This window comes from Parambassis ranga, chromosome 9 (assembly GCF_900634625.1).
Source record: "Parambassis ranga chromosome 9, fParRan2.1, whole genome shotgun sequence".
Classification (NCBI taxonomy): Eukaryota; Metazoa; Chordata; class Actinopteri; family Ambassidae; genus Parambassis; species Parambassis ranga.
This window is the reverse complement of record NC_041030.1, coordinates 1481670-1507440: the sequence shown is the minus strand read 5'-3', so window position 1 is coordinate 1507440 and position 25771 is coordinate 1481670. Positions and strand designations below refer to the sequence as shown.

Sequence of the window (25771 nt, the reverse complement as noted above, 5' to 3'; positions counted from 1 at the left end):
TTTGTGTATAAAAACAAAACACTTTATTACAATTAGGCTGAAAAATCCAATGAAAACACAACTACTTTACAAGTACAAATGTTTTTTGTTGATATTTACATTTTTTTTGACATCAATAAAAAAAAGACAATTTATGAGAAAACAGAAAACGCTAAAGTACATGTTTACAGTGTATTTGCCGAAATAAAAAACAAATGACTAAAGGAACGTTCATTATTCTCCATTCAGTATCTATAGACAATGAGAGATTCGGACGTAAAAAGGACTATTTATGAATACATTTATTCTATGTAGAGCTGGTTCCCCAATACTAAATTACCCACAATCCTCTATTGAGTAATAAAATGATCCCAATAGAAGGCATGGATGGGAAGCAGTATGGATGGGCAGTAGCTGTGGGGAAAGTTTTACAGCTCCAAATTCATAAAACATTCCACCTCTCCTAAAACATACCGAGGACAAAATGTTATATATTCAGCAAACACAATAATCCCACCAGAACCATCATGTTTAGGTATAATCACTGAAATGATCAAGTTTAGATTAGAAGTTGTTGGGGTCAAGTAAATGTTTGGTATGGATAAGAATGTGACAGGAAGTTGGTCTGCTGTGGGATCCATAAGAGCACAGGAAAGCTTTTGGTAAATATGGTCATTAGTATGTTTCTCCTAATTATTCCCACTGCTGGGCTTGGCGGGGGTTTTGGCTTTGATGCCGGCCTGGCGAGCCTGACCCTTAGTGGGCTGTTGAGGCTGAGCAGCCTGCTGCACTGAAGACTCGGCAGCAGAGGGCACAGCAGGTTGCTGAGCGGGGCTGTGTGGTGGAGGCTGGATCTGGGGTGAGGCGGTGGCAGCAGTAGGCACCAGGAGCTTCTGTGGGAGGACCTGTGTTGTTGCTGCCCCAGCAGTGATCATCTGCACCTGAGTGGGAGCTGAAGTGGCTGCTTGAGTTAGAGTCATGCTCTGAGCCTGCGTCTGAATCTGGAGGAACAATATAAACATAAAATCAGAATCAGAATCAGAAATACTTTATTGATCCCCGGGGGGAAATTGTTTTCGTTCCAGGTGCTCCATGTATACTCAAAAAAGACAGAAATACAAATAAGGTAAAGTAGTGAGCGTAAATACCCTGATCGACAGGTTGGAAGTGCTTGTCCCTGCATTTAAATGCCCTAACAAAGCCTGTAAAGATCATGGTACCAGTGGATACTAAAATGAAAAACTAATGAACTATATTAGGACAGTTTTAGCTTTAATGAATAAACACTATAGAAATATAAACATTACAGGTGGGTAATATAAAAACAATCTTGCAGATATAAATTATATATTTTATATATATCAAACCCTCACCTGCTGAGAAGAAGACACCATGGCCACAGTTGACTGCTGCTGCAGTGGAAGTTTACCCACCTGATGCAGTGAAAAATAATGTAACCTTAACACCAAAATCAACTGTCTACGTAAAATGCTACATTTTTTGTAGTGGCTGCCTTTGATTATGTACCTGGATTTGTGGGGCTCCTGCAGGTTTTTGGGCCTGGGTGATGGATGTAGCAAAAAACTGGGTCTTGATTCCTGGTTGGAGCTGGGTGGTAGCAGCATAGGTTACCTTCTGCTGAGGCTGCTGGGCTGACTGGGCTGTCTGTACGGTCACCTGCTGGGTGCCGATCTGAACAAACAACATTAGATCTGCTGATATCTTAACTAACAAAAAGGATGCTACTGTGTTCACAGCAAACTGGAAAGGCCATCATGGTCCTATAGTGACTGAGTGTTGTTACCTTTTGCTGGACAGTGGCCTGCCCTTGTTGTGGCTGCCCTGCCTTTTGCTGGGCTGCAGCCTGAACTGCTGCCACCTGCTGCTGCTTCTTCATCTGAATCAGCTGCTGTACTTGCATCTGGGGGAACGGTGGTGTCAGCACAGGGCCACCTGAGAGAGAGGAGAAAGTATGACCTGTCAGAAATACACCATACTATTTAATGGATATGACAAAATGCAATCACAAATCATTAACATGATTAATGTTAAACAAAATTCAACACACCTGTTTTCTGGGCTCCACTAATAGCCACACTAATGCCTGCTACAGTGACTGGCAGCGTTGTGACCCCAGCTGATGAGACCACAGCTGGCACAGAAACAACAGGAGGCTTAGTGAGGGTCACCTGAGCTGTGGGTCCTGTTGAAGCCTGTATCTGGCCCTGAATTTGGCCCTGAGCAGGCACTCGAGTCTATGAGAGAAAAACAATTAGTGTTAAAGGCCAACACTGAGCAGGACAAGGCTGTACTTGTACTTGTAGGAATGGAGCGATACCAGCTTTTAATGTCCGATTCCACAAAATTTAGTATATGCCAACACCGATTCCAATTTAAACAAGTGTTATGAATATATTTGTATGGATTCCTACACACTAGCGTGGCCCTCCAAGTTAAGCTTAACATTTACATGATAGTTTACATGATATTGGACTCAAGGATTGTTTTTTTGAACATTTCAGGGGACCAGTTGCCTAGATTTAAATACCTGGAAATTAGCATGACCTGGATGAAAGAGACATCCACAGACCATTTACATGATAGTTTAAGCCAATAAATCGGATCAAGTTTTATACAAATTTGACACAGCAGTGGTCCGATACCGATGCTGAATATTGGATTGGTACATCCCTAGACTGTACAGAAAAAAGTGTTTGTAACAGGTCTGTAGTCCATCGTATTATTATATTAAAATTTCTCAATAACATCCACAACCACTTCTTCTCTAATCAAATAATAATTTATAATCTTACCAGTCTGGCCACTTGCAGATTAGCCACAGTGGTGCCGGTCAGCACAGCTCCAGGTCTGGGTGCTGCCACAGCTGCTAGCTGGGGATTAGCTTGGGCAGCCTGTGCAGGCTGCACCTGTGTAGCTTGCTGGGTCCCTGCAGCCTGTTGGCCCTGGGCTGCTGCCACAGCAGCAGCTACCTGCTGGTGCTGCTGCAACTTTTGCTTGTGCATCTTTAACAACTCCTATAAACATCAATATTTCAGCATATTCTGTTAATTTTCATTCTAAATTGCAAACAACTCAAATACTTCTGCCATCCATGCATCATAAAAATTCTGTGTGAAGAGGCTGGTGGTGTACCTGGGGTTTGCCTACAGCTTTGATCTGAGGCGAAGAAGCCTGTTGCTGCTGCTGCAGCTGCTGCTGTCGGAGCATCTGCAAATGAGCCTGGGCGAGAGTCTTGCCTTGCTGTAACTGCATACCTGTACCAAGCAGTAGGGCAGAAAAGTTAGGTCAGAAATAGATACTTGAGAAAATAAAAAGGCCAATTAAGTTCTGTACCTGGTGAGACCTGAGTGACCAGTGGGCGGGTCTGTGACTGCACTGGGCTCAGCGCTGTAGAAACTACAGCAGATGCCGTCACTGGGGTAACAGCTCTAACACTCTGACCTGTAGCTATGGCAACCACTTCAGCAGGTGCACCAGTAGCAGCAACAGTCCTCTGCTGCGCATGGACCACCTGGGCTCCAGCTGTGCCAGGCTAGACCAACAATAGCAACAGAATGAAAATGGCTCTAATGCTTCTGATGATCCTTTTGTCTACAAGATTGGTGTTTTATGTCTTAGTTAAGCAAACATGACTCACAGAAAGGGTGCCTGGTATAACTGGAGATGCCAGGCGTTTGTTGGCCTGGAAGGGACTTGAAGGAACTCCAGCAACTGTGTTCACAATCACATTCCCCCCTACAGAGGCTGGAAGAAAAAAAAGAATTTTAAACTACTGTAACATCAATGCACTGTAATATAAACCATATGCTGGTCAGCATACCAGCCTGAATTGTTGTGCCCACAGTGGCATTTTTTATGGCTCCAGCCTGAAAAACAAAACATGTATTTAAAGCTTTCTTTGGGTAGAAATTTTTTGTTTTGGGTCTCACTTATTTGTAGAAACATTACTAGAGATGTTATGATTCTCACCAGTACAGCTGCATTAGGCACAGCAGCAGCTCCAGCTACTGTGGCAGTCTGAGGGACCTGAGCCTGGCCAGCAGCAGGAGCCTGGGCCTGGCCAGGTGCAGCCTGGGCTTGGGGAGCACCAGTTTGCTGCTGAGCCAACTGCTGAGCCTTCTGCTGCTCTGCAAGGGCCTGTAAATATGCACAATTCATAATTGCAAACACCAGCAAAAGACCAGGGACAAGACCTAGGTAGAATAGGTGACTGGCCCGACTGGAATCGGCAAATTAATCTCATGTACAGAACTATGCTGACGGTCTATGGTGGGTTTTGATTTCTCCCCTCCGTCTGCCATACATCAAGGCAGCAGTGATGCAGAAAGTCTGAATTGAGTTAAAAATTATACTGGTCACTGTAATTGCAATAAAACCTTTGCTCGCAAGTGAAGAGCCAGTCAGGCACCTCTTCAACAAACTTAAATGTTTAGAAAATCTTTGTCACATTAAACCTTGGTATAATATTTTGAACCTTTAAACTGCAGGCTGTGAGTTCACATGAGCAGCAGATCAGCAGAGACAACAGTGACTCTAAATCTGTATTTTCCTGCCAGGACTATTCTGTACTTTATGTTGGTTTTCCGTTAGAAAACACCAAATGTATATAGTTAAGAGTATTAATAAAGACAAGAGTCTCAATTGTATAAAGGATGACTAAGTGCTCTCCATAACTAAGAAGCTTCGAAGCTTCAGAAACCTCATTGACCGTGGTGCATTTTTTATCTTTTAGAACTGTTCAACACAGAAAATTGTTTGTTTGCATCTGCTGTCAAGCATTTAACAATTATATAATATAACAATTTAACAATCTAAAAATTGCAACCAGTGCATCTAACATCTGTATTTTTATATCAATTACGGTATGTTGATTTGCTTAACCCTTATATTGTGTAACACAGAAGATGTGGGCAGCTTTCTAACAATACAAGGGTTAAATAATACTACATAACAGCACATGCAAGGAGCAGCGGATCGCTGGCAGTCACCTTTTTTTCCTTTGCAATCCTTTCAGCACGTTGAGATGCCACCTGAATGGGAGGTAGAGGCTTGTCATAGCTGATCCCACTGGGAAGAAAAAAAAAACTTCTCAGTGAAGGTTCTTTAACCTAACCAGCAAACTAGATTTGTTTTCTTGCTAATACTGAGATGATTCTGATGCTCTTCCAAGCAGCTTTACCAGTTTTGAAACTGATGAAGCTGTCTAGAGGAGCAGAAAAATGTCAATTCAAGGAATTTAAACAAATCCAGTTGCCTTGCTTCAAACTCTTGAACACTCATATCTAGGAATGGAACAGTTCACCAAATCCACAGATTGGTTCGTATATTGGTTCTGAGGTCACAGTTTTTGGTTCGGTTTACATTGTTGAGGTTTTTTCTACTTTTAAAAGGAAATACCATAGATGAGCACAAAATATATTGTAATTATACAACATTTACCATATTTAAGAATCAGTTACCTACTATTGTATTAGAAGGTCGAGTCAATTGTATTATTTTTTTCTTTTCTATTTAGCACCAGAGCAGAAGCCATTTAAGAAAACCTTTCCTATAGAACAGGTCTACACCTTGTTCTTTTATCAAACAAACTAAACAGCCTCATGTTATTTAATTTATTTGCACAGCAGCATGTCATTTCTGTCTCTGCATGGTTACAATTCACCGCTGTTGTCTGAGCACAGAGGCACGATGCGCCTACGCACACAGACATGTGCGCACATACACCGTCGGACAGAGAACGTGTGTTGTTTTGCCCACCGTTGCTCATGAAATGCTAGTTGGAAAGACTGAATGACTGATCTGCTCTGACTGCAGCTGAACCTGCTGCATGAAGCTATTGTTACACTGACCACCTGTGAGTGCGTTGAGGCGGGGGTGGAGCTCACGGCCGCTGCTCATCGAGGAGAGTAGTCTTATCTGCAGTAGTTGCATAACTGCATTACTTGACGCGCATTTCCTGAACCGAACAAAGCAGGCGCCCCAAACCGAGACACCTGTACCAAACGGTTCAGATTTTTTTCCTGAACTGTCCCATGCCTACTCATATCACTCTTTTCTAAGTTTGGGTTATTGAATAGAAGATTAATAACAAGGGGGTAGATTTCCAAAATACAAAAGTGGAAAAATTAAGACAAACCTTTCTGCCAAGACTGAGGCATGTTTGGGATTCTTCTGGAATGGATTCAGGCCCAGTCTGCAAATAACATAATATCTTTAGCTGAATCTTTTTTATTTGGTCGTAATAAAATACTGTGCTGTCTAATGGCTTTGATTGAAGAGGCCTTCAGCTATGTCAAAAGGCAAGTGCAAATGATTCCCATACATTTTCAAAATCAGCTAAAGGCCTTTATATTGTACATGCAGTGAATATAATTAAAATGTATTTTTCTAATTTTGTATATATAATGAACTTTTTGTTCATTATAAAGAATAATGCATACATTTTAAAAAGACTAAAGTCAGTATTTACAGTGGTTTGATTGGTGGGCTTCTCTTGCTGGCAATGATCTTCATGAGTTCAAAGCGGCTGTTGTAGAGCTGAATGTGAGTGGCATTGTCGTCCTGTGTGTAGATCTGACAGGTCCTCAGAGGGCGACTGTTCTTAGACTGAGCACACACACCCACAATACACAGAAAAGTTAAAGCCAAAAATTCAAGAGCAACAAATGCATCCACCATAAGACAGGGTACCTTGTATATACTCTTGGTTTTCTTCTTGGGGTTTGCCTCATACACCAACTAAAAAGATAGATATAGTTTAGATAAACAAGTAGGTTTATTTTCGAACCAAGTGGGGTAACTGTATTACGTTACCTTGCCCTCTTCTCTGGGAATAATGACATTCTCGTAGCGATTGCGACACTGTTTGGGTGAGCGGTAAATCCGGCTGCAGGAGTTCACCACATCGCTCACCAGATCCCAGTTAGGTGTGTGTGCAGGAGAAACGATTGTCAGGTTAAGAGGCAACTCCAGCAGCTGCTTCACAGCCTAACAAACACACAGATGTTTCATTACATCACGTGAAATACAAAATTCCATTTCTATTTATAATGGGTGGAAAGAAAGACAATAATTGAAGCAGTTGTTAAAGCTACTACCTGAAGTAGAGCCCAGTCCTCACTGATGAGCCACTCTGGGTTGTCCTGGCCAGCCTCCATTGCAGGTTTAACCAACGAAGGGAGGGGCTTGGCAAAGGGTGCTTGCTGCTTGAGGGAGAAGTTCTTTTTCTGGTCTTTGCCCTCACGGCGCACTTTGAGCATGCTGGCCTTTTCGAAAAGGGAGCGTGGAGGAATGACAGTCTCTCCGTGACCCTTCTTCTTCTTTCTGGCTGCTGCTGGACAAAACAGTCAAGTAAAGAAAAACAAAAGTGCAATGGCCATAGTGGTGCCATTTCCCATACATTCAGTCCAGAATTTATCATGTTTTTCCAGACATAACAGTAAATATTGATAATGCGACTGACATTGAGATTTGCCATCTAAATATACCGTAAATCTCTTACCTGAAGAGTCCATCTTGAGTCTCTTGTGCTCCTTGCGGATGTAAATAGGAGGCAGCTTAGACTCTGGCATGGGTGTGGTGTCATACATCAGCATCATCACAGAATCTATGTAAATGTCATTGTCATCCTGTGGTGGTGTGGGTGGAGTCCAAAGCTATGTTTGAAAATCAGAAGATGGACATCATTTAGGACTTTATACTGCACCTCAATATAATAATTGCAATTCTTTTTCCTTTGATACATAGCTTTTGGTATCTTACCGGCATAATTTCTGTGTGGCCATCCTCAGCATCAAAGACATACTCCTGATTAAGCACAGCAAAAAAAAAAAAAAGAATGTTATTCATAGTTAGCATAGGTTTTGTTGTTTGACCAGCAGAAATCATAATGGCCACTCACCATGTTGTATGCATCTTCTCTGGTGTAAGTGAAAAGATCTTCATCTCCTTCCATCATTTGCTGCTCCTGTTCCTCCTCCTTCAGCTTCTGCAGCTGCTGAAGCTCCCAGCCTCTCTTGGAACACGCCAACTCCTCCTGAGAATACAAAACATAGATCAAACAGTCAAATTTAAGATATACTACATAATTAAATAGACATTCCATTGCAAATATGTACCTCAAATCTATAAAATCAAAAACATGTTTGACCACATAACAGTTACCTTGAAAGCTGTTTCATCATCACTGATGTGAAGGTACTCCAGATAATGCAGGGCATATCTTTCAATAGGTGTAAGCTGTGTGTGGGATAGGTAAATGCAAAAGAAAATTAGCAAGAACAAAACAGCATCTAATATTTATGCCATTTTGTCTTACACCACACAGCATAAAGGATATACCTGTTCCATGAGTGCATTCAGCTCTTCTATTTGGCCAGAATCTTCTTTAGCCTGGCTCTCAGACTCCTTCTCTCCCTCTGTTGACTCCTTTTCAGCCAGCTGCTTTTCCTCCTCCTGTTGCTGTTCTTCCTGCTCTAGCACTACATCCAGATTTATACTATTGAGAGCTTGGATGTAGGGTCTTGCTACTCTGGGAGAGATGGCCTCAGAGGAAGATGGCTCCTGGTGAAGAACAACAAACTCCTCCACCTTCTCGCCTGATCCTGCCTCCACTTCAAATAGATCCTGGATTGTCCGCTAGAAAAACATGTCAGTTATTTTATGTTCTTGAGCAAATGACCTATGCATTAAGCGACCACACCTAGTTCATCTTACTTGTGTGAGGAAAGCCAAAGAGTAATCAGATCCCTGGGCAGCAACCTCTCTTATCAGGTCCTTGGTGCCATTCTTCAGCAGTTTCTCCTCAATGGAATTACCACTCTCCAACCTGGCCAACATACAAAAGTCCTTTAATATCGCTCTAGAAAGTAAAGGTTGTAGTGTTTCACTGCTGATAGTTAAGGAAGGATTCTCCCATTATAATATCACCTGTATATGTGTATATCCTTGGAACGTCCTATTTTGTCACACCACTCCTGTGTGCGAGCATCCATGCTGGGATTGAGGTCTGTGTCATAGAAGATGATGGTGTCAGCATCAAATACGGTCCCAACTGCAGAGCAGCATCGGTTGGTCAGGATGCTGCAGAACACCTGCCTGTTCCTGTTAAACTTCTTCATGTTTTGCTGCAATGAGCACATACATGGTTAGGGGTTAGGTAATATGGCCAGCTACCAAACTATTCATTCCACTTATAAACAGTATTACACTATGTTATTTACCTGTCTTTCTTCAAAAGTGAAGTTTTCATCAATGCGCACGTAAGTAAGCTGCCTGTAATCTATGAAGGCCTCCAGAATGTCAAGCATCTTCAACATCTGAGTAAAGATGAGGACACGTCGATTCTCTGCCCGAAGCTTCTGCAGCAGAATGGCAAGAGCTTCCAGTTTACCTGAAAAAAAATGTATCAAACATTATTCTTGTCAATGTAGAATGTGTTACGAGTAAAACTGACATCTGCTGCATATTGGCTCATTTTAGTGAAAAAACTATGCTACACATACAAAGAAAAACATACACACACAAAAAACAGGAAATGGGCTAACCTGAGTCCATCTGCATTAGCTGCAAGTCAGGATGAAAAAAGAGACTTCTAGAGGCTAAATGGTAGATGTCAGCACTGTAGGGGGCAAAGACCTCTTGTTGTTGACGGTAAAGAGTCTTCTGCTTAAGACTGTAAGGAACTGGGGGATTGGCTGCATACATGTAAGGAGATGGAGCTACAGCAGCCGGCACCACACACGTGACCCTAAAAATAGTGAGGCATACAGTTAGTCCATTAGTTTTATTCATTAAGTAGACTAACAATGTAAAAGTACTGACAGGAGAGATGAGGTAGAGAATTGGTTACCACAACAAATACATAACTAACTACAAAAACTTGAATCATAAATGTTTGACACTAAGCTCACGTACCTCTTCGCTGCCTCCAGGTGGTCCTCCACAGCGAGCAGAGAAGACTGTAGTGCAGAGGTGGTAGCCACACAGGTTTTCTGGGCCCTGAGGCAACTCTCTCTACCCACCCACCTCCAGTCTCCAGCAGTTAGGGCAGTGTGACCAGGCTCTGAGCCTACAGTACATGCCTGCAGCAGGTCTGACCCATACAGCACTCTGCGACTACAACGTTGTTCATTTGCTTCAAACAGGCGGCTCAAACGCTCCTTCAACTGTTGAGTCTTTTCTTCTGAGGACTCCTGAAAAAGATAGTTGTATTATAAATATAATTGTACTATTATACTTTCTCTAAAAAATTCGCCTAAAAGGAGAGTCTGCAGTTTGCTAAAGCCAGACAAATATTGGAAAAAAATATCTATGGACAAATAAAACCATAACAGAAGTATTTAAAAGGGCTATTTTCAGAGAACAACTAACACTGCATTCCAGAAAAAAAAGTTAAACAATCTGTGACACTGTAGATCATAGTATCATGCTGCATTTTGGCAAGGACAGCTTGTCATCATTGAAACGATGTACAATTTGCTCTAAATTATAGCAACTTCTAAAGCAAGATTACATCCGTCTGTGAGCTGAATCTCAGGATGTCATGCAGCACTAAGCAAACACGTGGTTCTATAAAAGGACAGTTAAAGAAGACTAAAGTTAATGTATTAGAGTGGCAGTAAGTAAGTACATTTCAATGTAAATGTTGTGGAAGTACCAAGCAAATTAAATGAGAGCAACCAACATTGCTTTAGGATAATATACTGACCTGAGAAGCACCATGAGCAGTAACTTTAGTGGGGGCTGATGTGGCATTTGTAGTCACACCTAATGCTGAAAAACAAATCCACATGGTCAGAAGATTTTTAATATTGTATTTATCCATTTACCAAAAGAGAGTGGCTTCACATACTAGCATTGTAGAGTAAAGGAAGGAGGTGCATGTGGACAACATAGTATTCTATCACATAAGAATGAATTAGCACTCAGTATTTTAACTTCAGAAGAAGGTTGCTGGATGGTGTTGCCAAGCATTAAGACAGAGATTTAATTCACATCTTCAACGTGAATTAGTCACCTTGCTGAGCTGTTGACTGGGCAGAATGAGGTGTTCCAGGTGTAGCTGAGGCATTGGAAGCAGGAATAGCCTGAGGCATTGTTTGCATTACCATGGATCCCGGTGGCCTAATGATCTGCTGCCCTGGAGCTGACACAATCTGCAGGATGTTGCCTAAATCCATGAAGAAGAAAAATCCTTAAAGTTACCATTAAAGTGTAACAAAGAGATGAGTATTTGATTAAAGAAGGACGACATTCAAGAAAAATGTTGAAATTAATTAATTCACGCCAGATGAGTAAGATGAGCATCCAGATTATTTTATTACTCATATATATATATATATATATATATATATATATATATATATATATATATATATATATATATATATATATATATATATATATATATATATATATATATATATATATATATACACACACACACACACACACACACACACACACAATAACACACAATAATGTTTTCATGTAAATGTATGAAAAAGTAAAAAGAACACAAGCAACACAAGCAAGGGAGTGAAGAAAATTATAGTGAGTGACAATGGGCTGTACATTACCGAGTGTACCTTGGAGCTGCAAGGGCTGCCCAGTGGTAAGCTGACGGAGCTGACTGGGGGACAAAGTGAACTTGTTGCCCTGAAACTGCAGAGTAACAGGAGTCTCTGGTTGGGAGATACGATTCTGGCTACTTGCTATGTTGGCCAGCTGAGCAATCTTTACCACGTCTCCACCTTCAATGGAAAGGAAGAACAGAAGCTTCATTAACCTTAGAATTTAAACACCACATACAGAACTAAACAATACACTTCGTTAGTTAAAGAGTGAAAAAGAGGCAAGACATGCAGAACCAGGGTGAATTATTCAGTGGAACCAGTACAGCTCCTCTCGACAACAGAATAATAGCAGCTGCAAGTTTTTTTTAAAAAAACCCTAAAGAGGGGAAAAATGGCTTTAAGGGCAGTCTTTAGGTGAGACAGTGCCTGAAACATATGCATACATGACACACTGCGTTTTTAAGGAAACAGAAACATTGCTTAAAAATACAGTTAGGGACTGGAGTCATAACGCATATCCCCTTTATAATAAGTGTATTTTTTGTAGCAAAGTAAACTAAAACAGTGGTTAACTCCCCTTTAAAGCATTTTTGACAAAACCATGCACCCATTCTTCAGAAAGTTTACATGATAAAAAAGCAAATGCGAATGGGAAATTTGATATAATTTATGCTGTAGTCCTTCTTACAGACAATATCAATACATCAACATATTTCATTATCCTGCCATTATCCTGGATGAAATGTATCAGCAACACACTTTTGAACCTACATAAGTTCTTTCCCCATTGTCTAAGCAAATTAAACAAAAATGTTTTCCCTTTTAAATATTTTTAAAGACATATTTACAAATACATTTAAGGCATTGGATAATCTGCGGCACCATTTCCACATGCTGTAAAGTGAGGCTCAAAGTCAGACTGAAATCATAACAGCAAAGAAAAAAACAAAACAACCAAAGCTTTGGGATTTCATCCTGCAGCTGGGCTGATGCAAGAGACAAAATAATATTAGTGACTTGGGAAAAAATGATTAAAAAGAAGGGAAAGAACTTAAGTTAAAAAAGTGTAATAATGTGAGATATAACATAAGTGGGTCACAATAGTTTACATGCAGGTTTTAAGAAAGACACAGGGGTTGCTGAGGCTGTAGAGATGCTGCTGATATGGCTACAGATTTAAATTTAAGGGACTTTTTTTAACCCCTGTGAGTTGTATAACTACTGAAACATAACATTTGACTTGAACTGTTGCACCACCAGAGCTGATACTACTGCATATACAACAATCTCTCTGGGAGGAGTAAAGACTGAACACATATCAGCAGTGCCTCAAATAAAGGCCTCAGTGTAGAGCAGCCTGTACTGTGTGCCAGAGGTAGGGGAGGGGAATGCTGAGACAGAGGGGAAGGCAGGCCACTTACTAGGCAACCGTGCCTGGGCCTGGGATGTAAGAACCAGCCTCTGGGACAATAAGCTGGGTTGGATGGCATGGCTGGGGGCTAGAGCTGGCCTGGGGACCTGTGTTAATGCAGATTGGCTGATGGGAGCCACAGATCCCACAACTGTGCCAGCTAAGGTCTGGCCCAAGGCCACAGGGGCAGCCCCCAACATATGCTGCCCAATGCCAGTGTTCCCACAGGAGGCTACAGTGGAGGCTGCAGTGTTGTTGCTGCTGACAGGGGTAGCCTGGGCTCTCTGAGTAGCTGTTCCAACCGCTGTGAAGGCAATGGGGTATGGGACTCCATGTTAGGGGCAACCTGATATTTTGTCAAAATAGTAGCATCACACATTTTTATGAATTCAGTCAGCAGTGGTGGGCCAACAAATTAAGCAGTATTATGGATGTTATTGATGTCACTGACGGATATATCCAAAATGTAACTACTTTGTAAAAATACGATGCTGGGCCAAAAAACCTTCACACTAATTTAGTTGGACTGCCTTTAGCATTGACTACAACACACATCTGCTGTAGTATGATCATGCCATATGCAATGCCACAACACTTGTTTCTTGCACTGATGAAAGGAGAGATGGACTGTTGTGGTGGTCAATCAATTAGTGGTGGGAGAAGGTGTGAAGCAGAGGAGGAGGAAGATGTTGCTACTATTTGGGATTTCCCAGTTTTGCTTGTTTTCCCAAATATCTCCACTTCAAACCTGTTCACCAAAACTGCTGCTTCTGCTGTTGTTCAGCAGCCAAAGGTCTTCAAAACCTGTGTTTTTAAATTTTACCTACACCAAGGGGACAGCACAGAGTAAATAAGATTACGTTGGTTAGACAGTCTAAATGTGAATTTAGATATATTTTCTGTTAGTTGCCCTGCCCTAATCATGATGCACCAATAATCAACATAAACATTGTGCGTGAAAATGCTTATTTTCATTATTTAACATACACAAGTTCCATTGTAGAGTTTTAATGATGCATTGTGTTTGAGTGCCAATCACAATAATTCAAAATGTTTTTCGTAAACATTTCTTACTCAAATACGGAGCCCCCTCTGGGGGCATTATAATGCGTGGCCAAGAGATAGTTAACATAGATAACAACAGATGGCTGAGGCATTGCGGTCACAAGCTGCTACAATAAAAAGAACATCTTCCTTATGTCTACCATATGTTATGTTATGTTTAAGCTACAGTGGACTTGCAGTGTTTTAATAACACAACATTTTGAGCAGCCAAATTAAGTGTCTCTTGCTCATTACTACTCCATGCCTAACCGCAAGTGACTTAAGTACGTCATTGTAGTTCATCCCAAGATGAAAAAAAACAAAAATCTAAACTCTCGTGGCCCACGCATTTTTTTTAATCCAATGTCACCATAGGGGCTCCATACACAAAGATGAACCTCCTGAACTACCGGAGGTTTCTTAGCTCAATGCAGATCTCTTTCATAACTACAGCATGTCTTCTGGCATGATACTTTTAAAAACTTAGATGTTACCTACTGCTTGATTTGGAGTAAAAAGGGTTGTCATTTGACACAGTAATTACCAAATAGAAGGCTCTTACGTATTTTCCTAGTTAAATCTGTGTGGTTCTTTTTTGGCCAGGCAAATGTAACAATACATGTAATTCATTACAGTTACTGAAATGTCAGAGACAGTCTAAGGTTCTCCACTGAAAGTGTTACATTTAGCCCCACCCTTCAGGCTGTGTGGCATACAGGGGAAACACTGTCACTAACCCACCACTGCTGCAAGAAAGTATAAATTTAAGTACAAGAAACGTGTATGATCATTGTGGAATTTGCCAGTGAAAACATGGACACATCTACATGAAAAATTAGACAGCACTGTGTCTCAATACGTAAATAGTAAATATTTGCGTGTGGTACAAACACTATATAAATATGAATACAGTGTGAACAATATATTTAAGCATGACAGTAGATTCTGTTAATTTAAATTCAAAATAGCATCTCAAGCATGCAGCATAACACTGTAATATGCACACATCACAAGCATAAGACTAGTATCAGCACATTTAGAAAAAGCACCAACAAAACAACTGCAGCAGCTAAAAAGTTTATAAAGGTTGTGGTGTAACCCATCTGGAATCCTTTAGCCACTGAAAAAAAACACATTTCCCATTCCCTGTTACATTGTACCACCCCTGAAATGGTCTTACCTTGAGAAGTGGGTGCAGTACTGGTAGTGGTGACAGGAGACTTGCCCCTGGTCTGGCCTGATTGGCTTGTGGTAGAAGGAGAGGTGCAAGTAGCGGGAGAGCTTATTGGAGGACGTTGACCTGCTGCATTTGGGATTGTGGCTAGACGGCCCTCTGGCTTTGTGCCATACTGCACCGGCTGGAACAGTCTAAGATATCAATAAAAAAGTCCATACTTCATTACAGCCACACTATCAATACCTTTATGTTGGTGTTTTAAAGGTGATATTGCTGACCTCATGGGCTTTATCGGATATGGTCTGGGTCTTGGTGGTGGATCTGGACTATTGTAGATCTCCTCTATTAGTTGCCGAGTGACCTTTAGTTTTGGGACCACCTCTTCAGTCTGATATCGAGTTAGTCTGTTCTCATTGTTGATCAGATCAAATATGGACAGGCTTGCAATCTAGGAGGTTACAAGACAACAAGTGAAGGTTAATCAATGAAGCCTGATTGTGAGGGTATTTTTTCTAATCAAGCACCAGCATATACCTTGCTCGCATCATTCTGAAGGGCTCCCAGCACCAGTGATGGCACATTGTATTGCAGTGAAGAACAGAAATAGGAGCTACTGGTCTCTCTGGGAGCCACCAGCTCAGGGTGGTTACACACTCTCTGCAGCTGCATCAAGACCTGAAGCACACTGACAAAATGACCTGTCTTCAGTGCTTCCTGAGCTCTATGGGGAACAACCAGACACAAAGTGTTATATGGGGTTTGTTGTAATATTACAAGAAAGACTTATCTAAAACCATAAAACTAATCCATGTGAGAAAATGTCTTACCCTGGTTGAGTGAGAATATCCTCATAAAGGCTCTTCTGTCTGCTGGACAGACGGCACTTAAGGATGTGCTCATACTTCTTGGGAAGCTGTTTCTCCACATCCCTTTTGGAGCGCCTCAGGATGAAAGGTTGGATCATCTACATTTAAAAAAGGGAAATTATATGTAATAAACAATGTAAGGATTACAAGTAAGGCACCTAAGTGAAGGGGCAGAGAGTTTGCAGGCACAATACCAACCCTGTGCAGACGGATGACCAGTTTGTGGCAGTAGTCCTGGTTCTGGTCTGTACCTGCCTTCACAGGAAAGTCAGAGTAGGGCCTGGTTATTCCTGGCAAAAGGAAGTGGATCATGGTCCACAGCTCCTTGAGAGTATTCTGGAGTGGAGTGTTGATGAGGAGAATCCTCTGTTCACTGAAAGATGGAAAGAAATACCAGTTAGTCAATGGAGACTTAAACCACCCAGCAGGATATCAAATGACTTTCATAGACAGACAAAAATGCTAAAACTGGTACCTGTTGCTTTATTATTGTGTTACCAGTTTACCTTTTGAGAGCAAATATTGTTTCCCAGTGTTTCTCTGTCATGCTTTTGATGAGTTGCACCTCGTCCAGTACCAGATGCCTCCACTTTCTCTTCAGAAAATGGCTCTGATCTTTCATCAGCAGCTTGTAGGATGTCACACATATATGGAAACTGTTGGCTTCACCCCACCCCTAATGATCAGAGGATAAGTCATTTCATTTACAGCCACTGACTGAAACAATGATTTTATATATATCACAATTTTACCATTCTCTTAGATCTGCGCTCTTTTTTGTTTCCAAGATACAGGAGAATCTTAAGGCCAGGACACCACCGTTTGAACTCCACTTCCCAACTCAGCAACTTGCACATCCTTACAACAATAAGATGGGGTCCCCATATGCCTGTGAATGCAAAAAGGCATGTGTCTTTATGACATCGATTTTTTCAAAATAAGAAAACAATAAACTTTATAGAAGTGAGGTTTACCCTCTTGCCCAGCTAAGTGTGCCATATAAGCCACTGTCTGTACAGTCTTGCCAAGGCCTGCCTCATCAGCTAGGATCCCATTGAGCTGCTTCTTGTGGAGGTTTGCCAACCAGTCCACACCAATTTGCTGATAATCTCGAAGTGATCCATGCAACAGGACAGGAGCCGGACTGCGGGTCTAGTAAAATAAAAGATCAGTAAAATGATTAATGCATGTTATATATGTATTTATTTATGTGTCCTTAGCAATCTTACTGCTGAAGTCGTTCTGAAGCTGCCCTTGGGCAGGATGACCTCAGTCGCAGCAGCGACTTCAGCAATGTCTCTGCCGGATTTCCCATCAGTCTCCGAAGTGGTTTTGTCAGTGCTACGATACTGTTCCACACTAAGCAGGGAGTCAATCAAGACTGCTTCAGGTGGACTGCCTGCGTAACATTCGATTTCTGAAATAAAGAAAATGGTTTAGAGTCACTTCATTCACAACAACCAGGTAAACCTCAGGATGCTTTTTTTAATAGAAAAGGCACCTCCAGATTCCTCCATCTCATCCTCTTCACTATGAGGACTAGGCTGAGGCCATTCAAAGTTGTCAGCATAGGCACCAGCATACTGTTTCATCAAAGCATCTAGAGGCATTTCCGCTATGAGCCAAACACAAAAACATTAGTCAACAACACAAAAAAGTGCGTTTTAGATACTTGTGTGCCATGATCAAGTAGACCTATCTAAAGTGTAATAATCTTTGCTCGTAATTTGTTATATATACAGAATTTACTACAAAACCTGTCTTGATAAAATAAATACTTTAATAAAAAGAAATTAAAGTTAAATACCATCTTTGGCAAGGTCCACTAACTCTGCTTTGTGGTCAGCTTCCCCTTCCAAGCCTTCCTGTTCTTCAATGGTGCCCTCTTCATCTGTAAAAGTAAAGGCAGTCTTTAAACATAATAATATATTTAAGTTATTACTTTTTTCTTGAGTGAACATTGATCTTGACACATACCATCTTCATCAACAAAGGACACACTTGATTTTCTTTTTCTGGCTGAAGTGGGCACTTCCTATAAAAGGCAAAATGCATGTATAAAAATACTTCCAAAATCCAAAAACAGTGTAAATCAATAATTGCCAGTGCAGCACCAACCTCTTTATCAGATTTCTCTCCAGCTGGCTGACAAGATACTATAAAGCAAGAGAGGTAAGTATATTATAAAATCAAAATCTGCACATTAAATAAAGTAGCTAGAAGTAGCTTACAGTTTAGCTTGAAAACCAGGTCCAATTGACAGTTAAGTAAAAAGGCTTTTATTTTCAGTAGTTCAGTGATGGGACATACCTTTGGCTGAGGCTTTTTGTAGGTTAAGTGCCTTAAGCCTCTTTTCATAAATTTCAAACTGAAGTTTAATTTCCACAACCTGGCAAAAAAAACCCCAGATAAACATCATTTTGTAAATGTATGGTTTTTTTTTTTTAAGATGAATAAGTAAGTACACAAACAACCAAACCTGCTCAATGTTGCACCAGAAGAATTCAACCTCTCGGGCTATTGTGCTGGCAATGTGGCGAAGATGAATTTCCCTTTCCTTTTTTGATCTCTCTTCGTTTTTCTTCTGCTCTTGGTGGTAACGAGCACATGTGCGTACAAGCTGCAAACAAGACATAGAAGACAATGTGGCTTTCAACAAGACAGACTTTAGTGTAATTTTTATTCTAGAATTTAAACTTCTCTGAGTGAATGCTTATGCCTGGCATACCTTCTTAGCAGCAGCCACCTTCCATCTCCTCTCCTGGGCAAAATCAGCAGCCATCCACTGCATCTCCTCCAGGAGGTAGTCCCAGTGGGATTTTGGACGTGAAGCTTCCACAAGTTTGGGGAGCCTACTGGCTGACCACTGGCCCTCCTTCCTTAGCTCAGAGATGCGCTGATGCACTTGACTCTCCTGGAAATAGTGACCGCATGCGACATCTAAATATAAACCAAGCTTTGACCTCTTCCATATTTCATTAGATCTGATGTCTGTATTCTCAAAAACAAAAGATGGACTACAAAGGATAAAATTATTAGGAATGGTCAATAACCTTTTAAGGTCAACAAGCAAGTGTAAACATGATATTTGAAAGCATGTTTTAATTACCTGCCATGTGCAAATTAAATATGCTTGAAGCACTTACCAATTTGGCCTGCTCGACTTGTTTATCTTGAGAACCCTCCTGTGAGGACTGCATGGTCATACCTTGACCAAAGCCAGATATTTTGACTGCAGATATGCCATTGGTTCCAGTCAGTTTGGACTGGGTACTTGTGTTGATGTTAGAACCAAGAGGACGGAGAGGATTTGCAGTATGGGATGTTGGAACGGCATTGGGAGCAGAGACAGGAGCAGGAGATGTGGATGTCATCGATACTGAATTAGTCAGAATTCTCTGTACTGGCTGGTTTTGCTCGGACCCAGGGCGAGCAAGTGCCACCGTCTACAAAGAGAGATTTGCAGCAACACCATTCAATCACAAAAAAAACATAAAAAATATTTTTTTAACATAGGTTTAACATAGACTGACCGCTTGTCCTGACTGTAGAATTGCCTGTGGTTGTTGCTGCTGAGGCTGCAACTGGAGGTGAAGACCTGGCTGCATCTGCTGCTGCAGTTGGGCCTGGAGCTGTGCATGGGGATTCACTGGGGTCAGGACTGGCCCACCTGCCTGCACTTTGACCTGTGCCTGGAGCTGTCCACCAGGCTGAGCTGTATTCTCCACTAACTGAGCCTGCTGAGAGAGTGTCATGGTGGACAGGCCTGCCATAGGGAGGGCACCTTGAGGTAACCTGCCAGGGAGCTGGGGAGGAGGTGTGTGCAGACTGGCTGCATTCTGTACTGGAGGTCCTTTGGATGGGTCGTATTGTTGCTGATTCTGCTTCTGTCCTGCGATCTGGACTGCTTGAGGAGTAGGCGGCATCCCGCCTGTATACATTGTGACCAAAGCACAGGACAAAGGGGTAGTATAGAGAGCACAAAGAAAGATGGTAAAAAATAAAAATCTTAATCTTGTATTGCAATTTTTTTTTTAAATCTTTTGTACTCATTTGTGAATAAAACAGGTTTTAATGCCATTTTTGTATCTTTCCCTTAAAATTCATTTGAGAGACCCCATTAAAGAATGTGGATATTTTAAATCTAATAAGTAGATTTAGCAGTAGTAGTCGTAACTTTACATTTTTAATGAGCGCTAATTGAACTTCTCGGAACCTTCCCGTTATAAGCTAGATGCACTGTATTCATCAACAGTAGTGTACTACTTACTGATGATCAGAGCGGAAACTAATGAAACTCATACAGCAAAATGATTACAGAGGAAATGAAATCAATATGAGAATCTACATGTCTCTCAAATAAAATACTACTTTGATTAATGCAAAACCAAAACATTGCATTTCAAATGTTGAGAGAATGTGGTTTAAAACATCAAAAATTACACATGCAATAAGAGTTTTTTTTTTTTTTTTTTTTTTTAGAAAGAAAAGAGAAATGTTACAAAGTAAAATGAAAAAAAAAAGATTTAGAAACTTGAAAAAAGACAGGGAGAAGAAAGGGGAAATAAAACTACACAGCAGACACACACAAAAACACCATATGTTTGGCATGCATGAAGCGATGTCATTCTAGCAGTAAACAAGGCATCTGAATGCCTCACAAAGAGACAAAGCACAGAGGTGAGCAAAAGGACAGACATGGGGTCTTGCAGACAGCAGGCCTTAGCAGAGCTGTGCACACTAAAGCAGCACCTGCCTTACCTCCCTGCACGTCACACCACCTTGCCTAGACGCCATCAACACCTGGCCCTGACACACCCACACCACCAAATCGCAAAAACCTGTGCCGTGAACACAACTCCTCCATATGATTCCCCTCCTACTAAGACTGAGGGAAAGAAGCCAAGTCAGAACAAAATGTCATGGGTTAACATGGAAGAAAATCAACTAAAACACAACGTGAGCTAAAGAAAGACTCGCAGAGACTGATGACTGGTGATTTTCACTCCATGTTGATGATGCAAGGATGGACAATCGAAGAGGGACTTGTGACAGAATGACAATGGGAAACCAAAAAGAAGAATGATGCGTGGATTCATAAAATGGGAAGACAAGCAAAACCCATTGGAAAGAGAATTCATTCCCACAGGGTTCCCACTTTCTGTGATCCACCTCCAAATTAGATGAAAATCCATCATCACGGGAAGGTCGGTCCAAATAAAGACGAGTAACAGGAAAAAACTTCAGAAAATAAGAGATGGGTGACGACGAGTGATCAAAAAAATAAATAAATCATAAGACATGGCATCTTCCCATTGAGTGGCTACTCTTCTTGAAACTTGATTTTCTTCTTCCCATTTTTCCTGACAGAGAGCTGGTACAGCTAAGCCTGAACTTCCTGTGGACTGCTGACAAATCCAGCAGAAGGATGAGCTGTTTGTTGATGCTGCTCGGAGTTTATTTGTAGAAATGCATTAGATTCTCTTTTTAAAATATCCTTGGTCTGAGGAAGGGCATAGGTCCAGCAGCATCGAACAGAAGACAGAACGTCCTGGTAGTAGCACTCCTACCTTGCGCAGTTGGCATAAGCTGCTGGAGTGGAACGCCAGGTGATCCTAAAGAGGCTACACCAGGATGCTGGAAAATCAGCCCATGGCGACCAACGTCAATCCGGGGCCTCTTAGCCTGATCTGGGATTTAAAACACACAATACCCTCATAACGCAAAAAAAAGCACTCTGCACAGAGCAATGACCTTCTGAAGACCTTACAGGTCACCTCTCCTTCCTCGGTTTAAGACTTCAACACAGAGCGCTAGTAGAGGATGCCAAATATCTAAAAGCAGAAGCAATTAAGAGGGGGAAAAAGAAAATAAAAAGAAAACAAAGCAAACGGGGAGGAAACAAAGCAACATAGGAGAGACAGGAGTCTATGATCCTTGTCCTACCTGCTTGCACCATAGCCTGTTGCCTCTTAAAGGCATCCATGTCCCCAGGGTTTGTAATAGTGCCAGAAGCAGCCCCTTGGTGTCCCTGCAAAAACGATCTCAAACAATTAATATGACATTCCATGTGGCAATGGAGTTAAAGTAAGTAATTATAAAGTGTTATTGAAAACAAGCATTGCTTCTTTCACCTGAAACTGCTGCTGAGTAGAGAATGCTGCAGAAACATTGGGAGGAAGCTGTGTTGCTATGGCAACTGGTGTCACTGCCTGGCCATCCTTTCCAGTAACAACCTTTACCTGAAGACATTTGAAAGAGGCACAACATTCAGTGGATGGATTAATGTACAGTTCTTGTACTCTAAAAACAGGTTTTTGATCTTACAATAAGAGCTAGAAAATGTAATACCTCATCATTAATGACCTCTGACTGTTCTTCTTCTTCTTCTTCATCTTCAAGGTCCAAGTCATTCTGTCGCAAATAAGTGTACAAAGGAACACATGGCTTCTTCTTAAAGGCTAAGTAGTCCATCATGTTCCCTTGGAGATGTTGCAGAAAGAAAAGTTCAATCAGATATTCTTTGAACACTTCTTTCAGGCTCTCCATTTTCTTGGTGTGGTGATCCAAGCACTGTTTTCTTAACTGGGCAATCTCTGGAGTAGAAGGAGCAATTTCTTCTAACTTCTTGGCAGTCGGCTTCTTCATAGTGCCCACAGTCATGCTGGTGGATGCAAGAGGATTGTTGGGGATCCCTTGGGGTGGACTGGTGAGGGATGGGCTAGATGGTGGAATGGAGGAGGGTATACTAAATGATGCTGTGGCTGTGGTTCCAACTCCAGCCACTACACCCTGGGCTGCCTTCTCAAATATCATAGGGCGTGCCAACTGTCCTTGAATGATACTGCTGATCTGTGGAGGTAGGTTGGAAGTGGTGATGTGACCTGGACTGCCCAGAGTGGGTAGAGTGGTACCAGTGGCCACAGGACTTTGAGGTCCAAGGTGGTGGATGGTGCCTCCTGTCTGTGAATGAGGCTGTGAGAGCCGACGTTCCCTTACAGAGCCTGGTGCTCCTGGAGAGGCCAGCTGTACCTGACCAGTTGTGGCTGGAGTTATCTGGGCCAATCCTGTCCCCTCCTGGTAAACAAAATGACCACTACCTGACGGACTACCTAAACTAATCTGACGCACATGCAACATGCCTGTTTCAACAAATCTTGTTGGACTCTGCCCACAAACACCCAATGCTGCTGCAGGAGCTCCTGGTCTTGTCACGCCTTGCAGGGGCTGATGGGTTGGACTCTGCGGTTGTATGGATTGAGGCACGGGAGAGGTGACCTGGATGTATGAAGATGGAGCATGCTCAAACCTCCACTGAGACGTAGTATGCTGGAAGCCAGGAGAGGCTGGGTTCTGAATGGGGAGTGGGGTCAGGGTGATCTGCTGGTTAGCAGACACCATCTGTCCCACATTTTGTAATGTAATGTTCATGTTCTGGCCAGTGACAGGGCTACGACTCATTATTATCTGATAATTGGGTGACTGGGGGGCTGAAGGGCTTGCGGCAGAAGAAAAAGTGGTTACGGGAGATTGAGGGTGGTTAACCGTGGGTTGCTGCTGTGTAGCTGCCAAGGTTGGCTGCGGCTGCTCCTCTGCTTCTGACCCACCAACAGACTTGGATCTTTGGAGCTGTCGCTGCACATTCTGTGATCCACTTCCATGGTGCATTGCGTGTCAATATTACGTTGTCCAAACACAATCTGTGAAGAGTAATCGATATGTCTAATTCCAAAATAAAAAATATTCACAGTGCCACATCTGATTCTTTACACAGATCCTGAATTCTCTAGTTTTACAACTGATTGCAACTTAACAACCTGCTTAAAATGGTTTGCATTTAACTATTATGTTGCAGCAACATTTTAACTGTCATTATGAAGGCCAAAAAGTAACATTCCTCTCTGGTTATTTTTTTACTAAAATAATTTAATTTAATTTAATGCCACTAGAATATTAAAAAAAACCATTCCACCCACTCACAAAACTAGTACACATATCCAACTGTAAATATATAATGGGGCCAAATGTATTTGACTAAGTCAGAATTATAGAAGGTTGCTAATGCGTTCTGCTCGACATTATTTATTGTTTGTCACCGGGAAAGTGTTAATTTGTCTACCTAAAGCATACATTCAATTATTCAGATGCAGAACTATTACCAAAAAAATATTATCTAAATTCCTAACAATAAATACATAAAGTCATGTAATGACAAAACATGGTTCAACGAATTTACGACGGATTCAAACCCCACATGCATTTTAAACAAAGGGGTAAGACGTTAACGATACCGATACCGGTGATGGTGAGGTGTATCACTACTATCCGATAACAACACTCCAAATACTGCGTTTAGAATGCGTGCTAGCTAAACACTAATAGTTTTTAAACAACAATGACGAATTAACATTTGCAAACAATTCACGTATAGTAATAATATCTGGCTCGCATTTATATCGCCTGACACGGTAGTAACGTTAGCTTCCACTCCCAGTGACGCTATGTGGTGTAACGCTGACTAGCGCTAGCTTATAGTATTCGAATGTCAACAACAGTTTTTAAATTTTTAAACTAATATAGCCATACGATCATAACAAATATAAACTACCATGCTTAAAACGATTACAAATATCACGCTAGAACATTTTTAACAATTTCATTTTAGCAATAACGATGACCATTCTTACGGGGCTCGTGCTAGCATATGCTAGCGATTAGCTTGTTTTTGCTAGCAGGCCAGCTGACAAATAATAAATACATTTATCAGTTAAACGGTGTTACTTACAGGGAATGGGGATTCTCTAGTAGCTTCATAAATACTAAGTCATATTTACAGTAGTTCACATGCTGTGACAAGCATTACTCCGTGAAAAATAAAATATTGATATTGCTAGTCGCTATTTAATGTTTTGGAGCTAGGATAACTTCATTCACCAACATGGCGACCGCGGCAACCCCTCCGAGTGACCCGGATGTCGTTCTGATTCCAGGAAGCGGTATAAAAAGATGACGTAGGATTATTAACGCTTGTCTGGCTTATATATGATGATAGTTCGGTGTTTGGTTTTGATTGTGTATGCATTTTTGTATTGTATGTGTTGTTCTTTGTGAAATAAAATAAAATAAAAAAACACTAGGGTTACACTCTTAAAACCAAATAAGAATGTAAAGCTGTTTTATTTTAGACAAAGGTTAAATATTTTTTTATTATGAATTAGATGTGCATTAATGCCCCAATCAAGAGAATTACGACTTCCAATAATAAATATTTATTTTGATCACACCCTGTATAACATCTCATCCAGGCAAATTTGAATGGCATTGTTGAAGTAAAAATAGAAAAGCAATTGGACACATTCTAGGAAACTTGCTTTAACAAACAAACATTTTCACACCATATTGCAAATCTAACTGTTACAACATGTGCTATCTAGGAAATAACCATCAATCCACACATACATTGTTGAAGCCAAAATTAGCAAAGGCAAAAAAAGAAAGAAAAACCGAGCACACACACACAGAACATATCTACGAGCACTGTGGCAAGCATTTAATGTTACTTAAACACCACCTGAGGGAGAGCTTTATCGCATCAAACGGCAAACACTCTACAGTGTAAGTCTGCATAACTGTAAGACTGGCAGTCACAAAGCAGTTCATCTGCATGAGGTCAAAGCATGTTCATTTCAATTCAATT

At 41.2% G+C, this 25771-nt stretch overlaps 1 protein-coding gene across 6 annotated transcripts; it reads right to left on the bottom strand.

Moving 5' to 3' along the window:
• On the bottom strand, positions 1-25032 carry ep400 (E1A binding protein p400). Of its 6 annotated transcripts, none has more exons than XM_028413452.1 (53): positions 24860-25032; positions 22426-23774; positions 22209-22316; positions 22021-22105; positions 19608-20005; positions 19221-19520; positions 18803-18988; positions 18554-18694; positions 18385-18463; positions 18193-18230; positions 18052-18109; positions 17882-17965; positions 17576-17689; positions 17304-17491; positions 17049-17226; positions 16827-16963; positions 16581-16750; positions 16273-16447; positions 16036-16172; positions 15743-15929; positions 15487-15656; positions 15212-15399; positions 12998-13291; positions 11580-11753; positions 11018-11170; positions 10709-10773; positions 9916-10193; positions 9546-9748; positions 9222-9391; positions 8929-9125; positions 8716-8827; positions 8341-8637; positions 8164-8238; positions 7901-8035; positions 7762-7806; positions 7502-7655; positions 7098-7333; positions 6814-6987; positions 6691-6738; positions 6470-6606; positions 6137-6193; positions 4989-5067; positions 3970-4137; positions 3821-3866; positions 3638-3744; positions 3334-3532; positions 3133-3254; positions 2793-3014; positions 2048-2234; positions 1784-1932; positions 1507-1671; positions 1353-1412; positions 1-980 (listed from the first exon to the last, which is right to left on the bottom strand). In XM_028413452.1, exons 2-53 carry the CDS (start codon positions 23740-23742, stop codon positions 669-671), a joined length of 9258 nt encoding a protein of 3085 aa, XP_028269253.1. In that variant the 5' UTR covers positions 23743-23774; positions 24860-25032; the 3' UTR covers positions 1-668. The 6 variants fall into 6 exon arrangements, with proteins under 6 accessions (XP_028269253.1, XP_028269254.1, XP_028269255.1 ...); XM_028413453.1 differs by having other exon boundaries at positions 7098-7330; XM_028413454.1 differs by having other exon boundaries at positions 7098-7327.
• Positions 25033-25771: the final 739 nt, after the last annotated feature.

Coding starts and splice junctions, on each gene's coding strand:
- ep400 (XM_028413452.1), bottom strand. CDS start 23,742: ATGCACCATGGAAGTGGATCACAGAATGTGCAGCGACAGCTCCAAAGA. Junction 16,448..16,580: donor ACAATATTTGCTCTCAAAAG/GTAAACTGGTAA, acceptor TCCATCTTTCAG/TGAACAGAGGATTCTCCTCA. Junction 15,400..15,486: donor TATCCGATAAAGCCCATGAG/GTCAGCAATATC, acceptor TTGATATCTTAG/ACTGTTCCAGCCGGTGCAGT.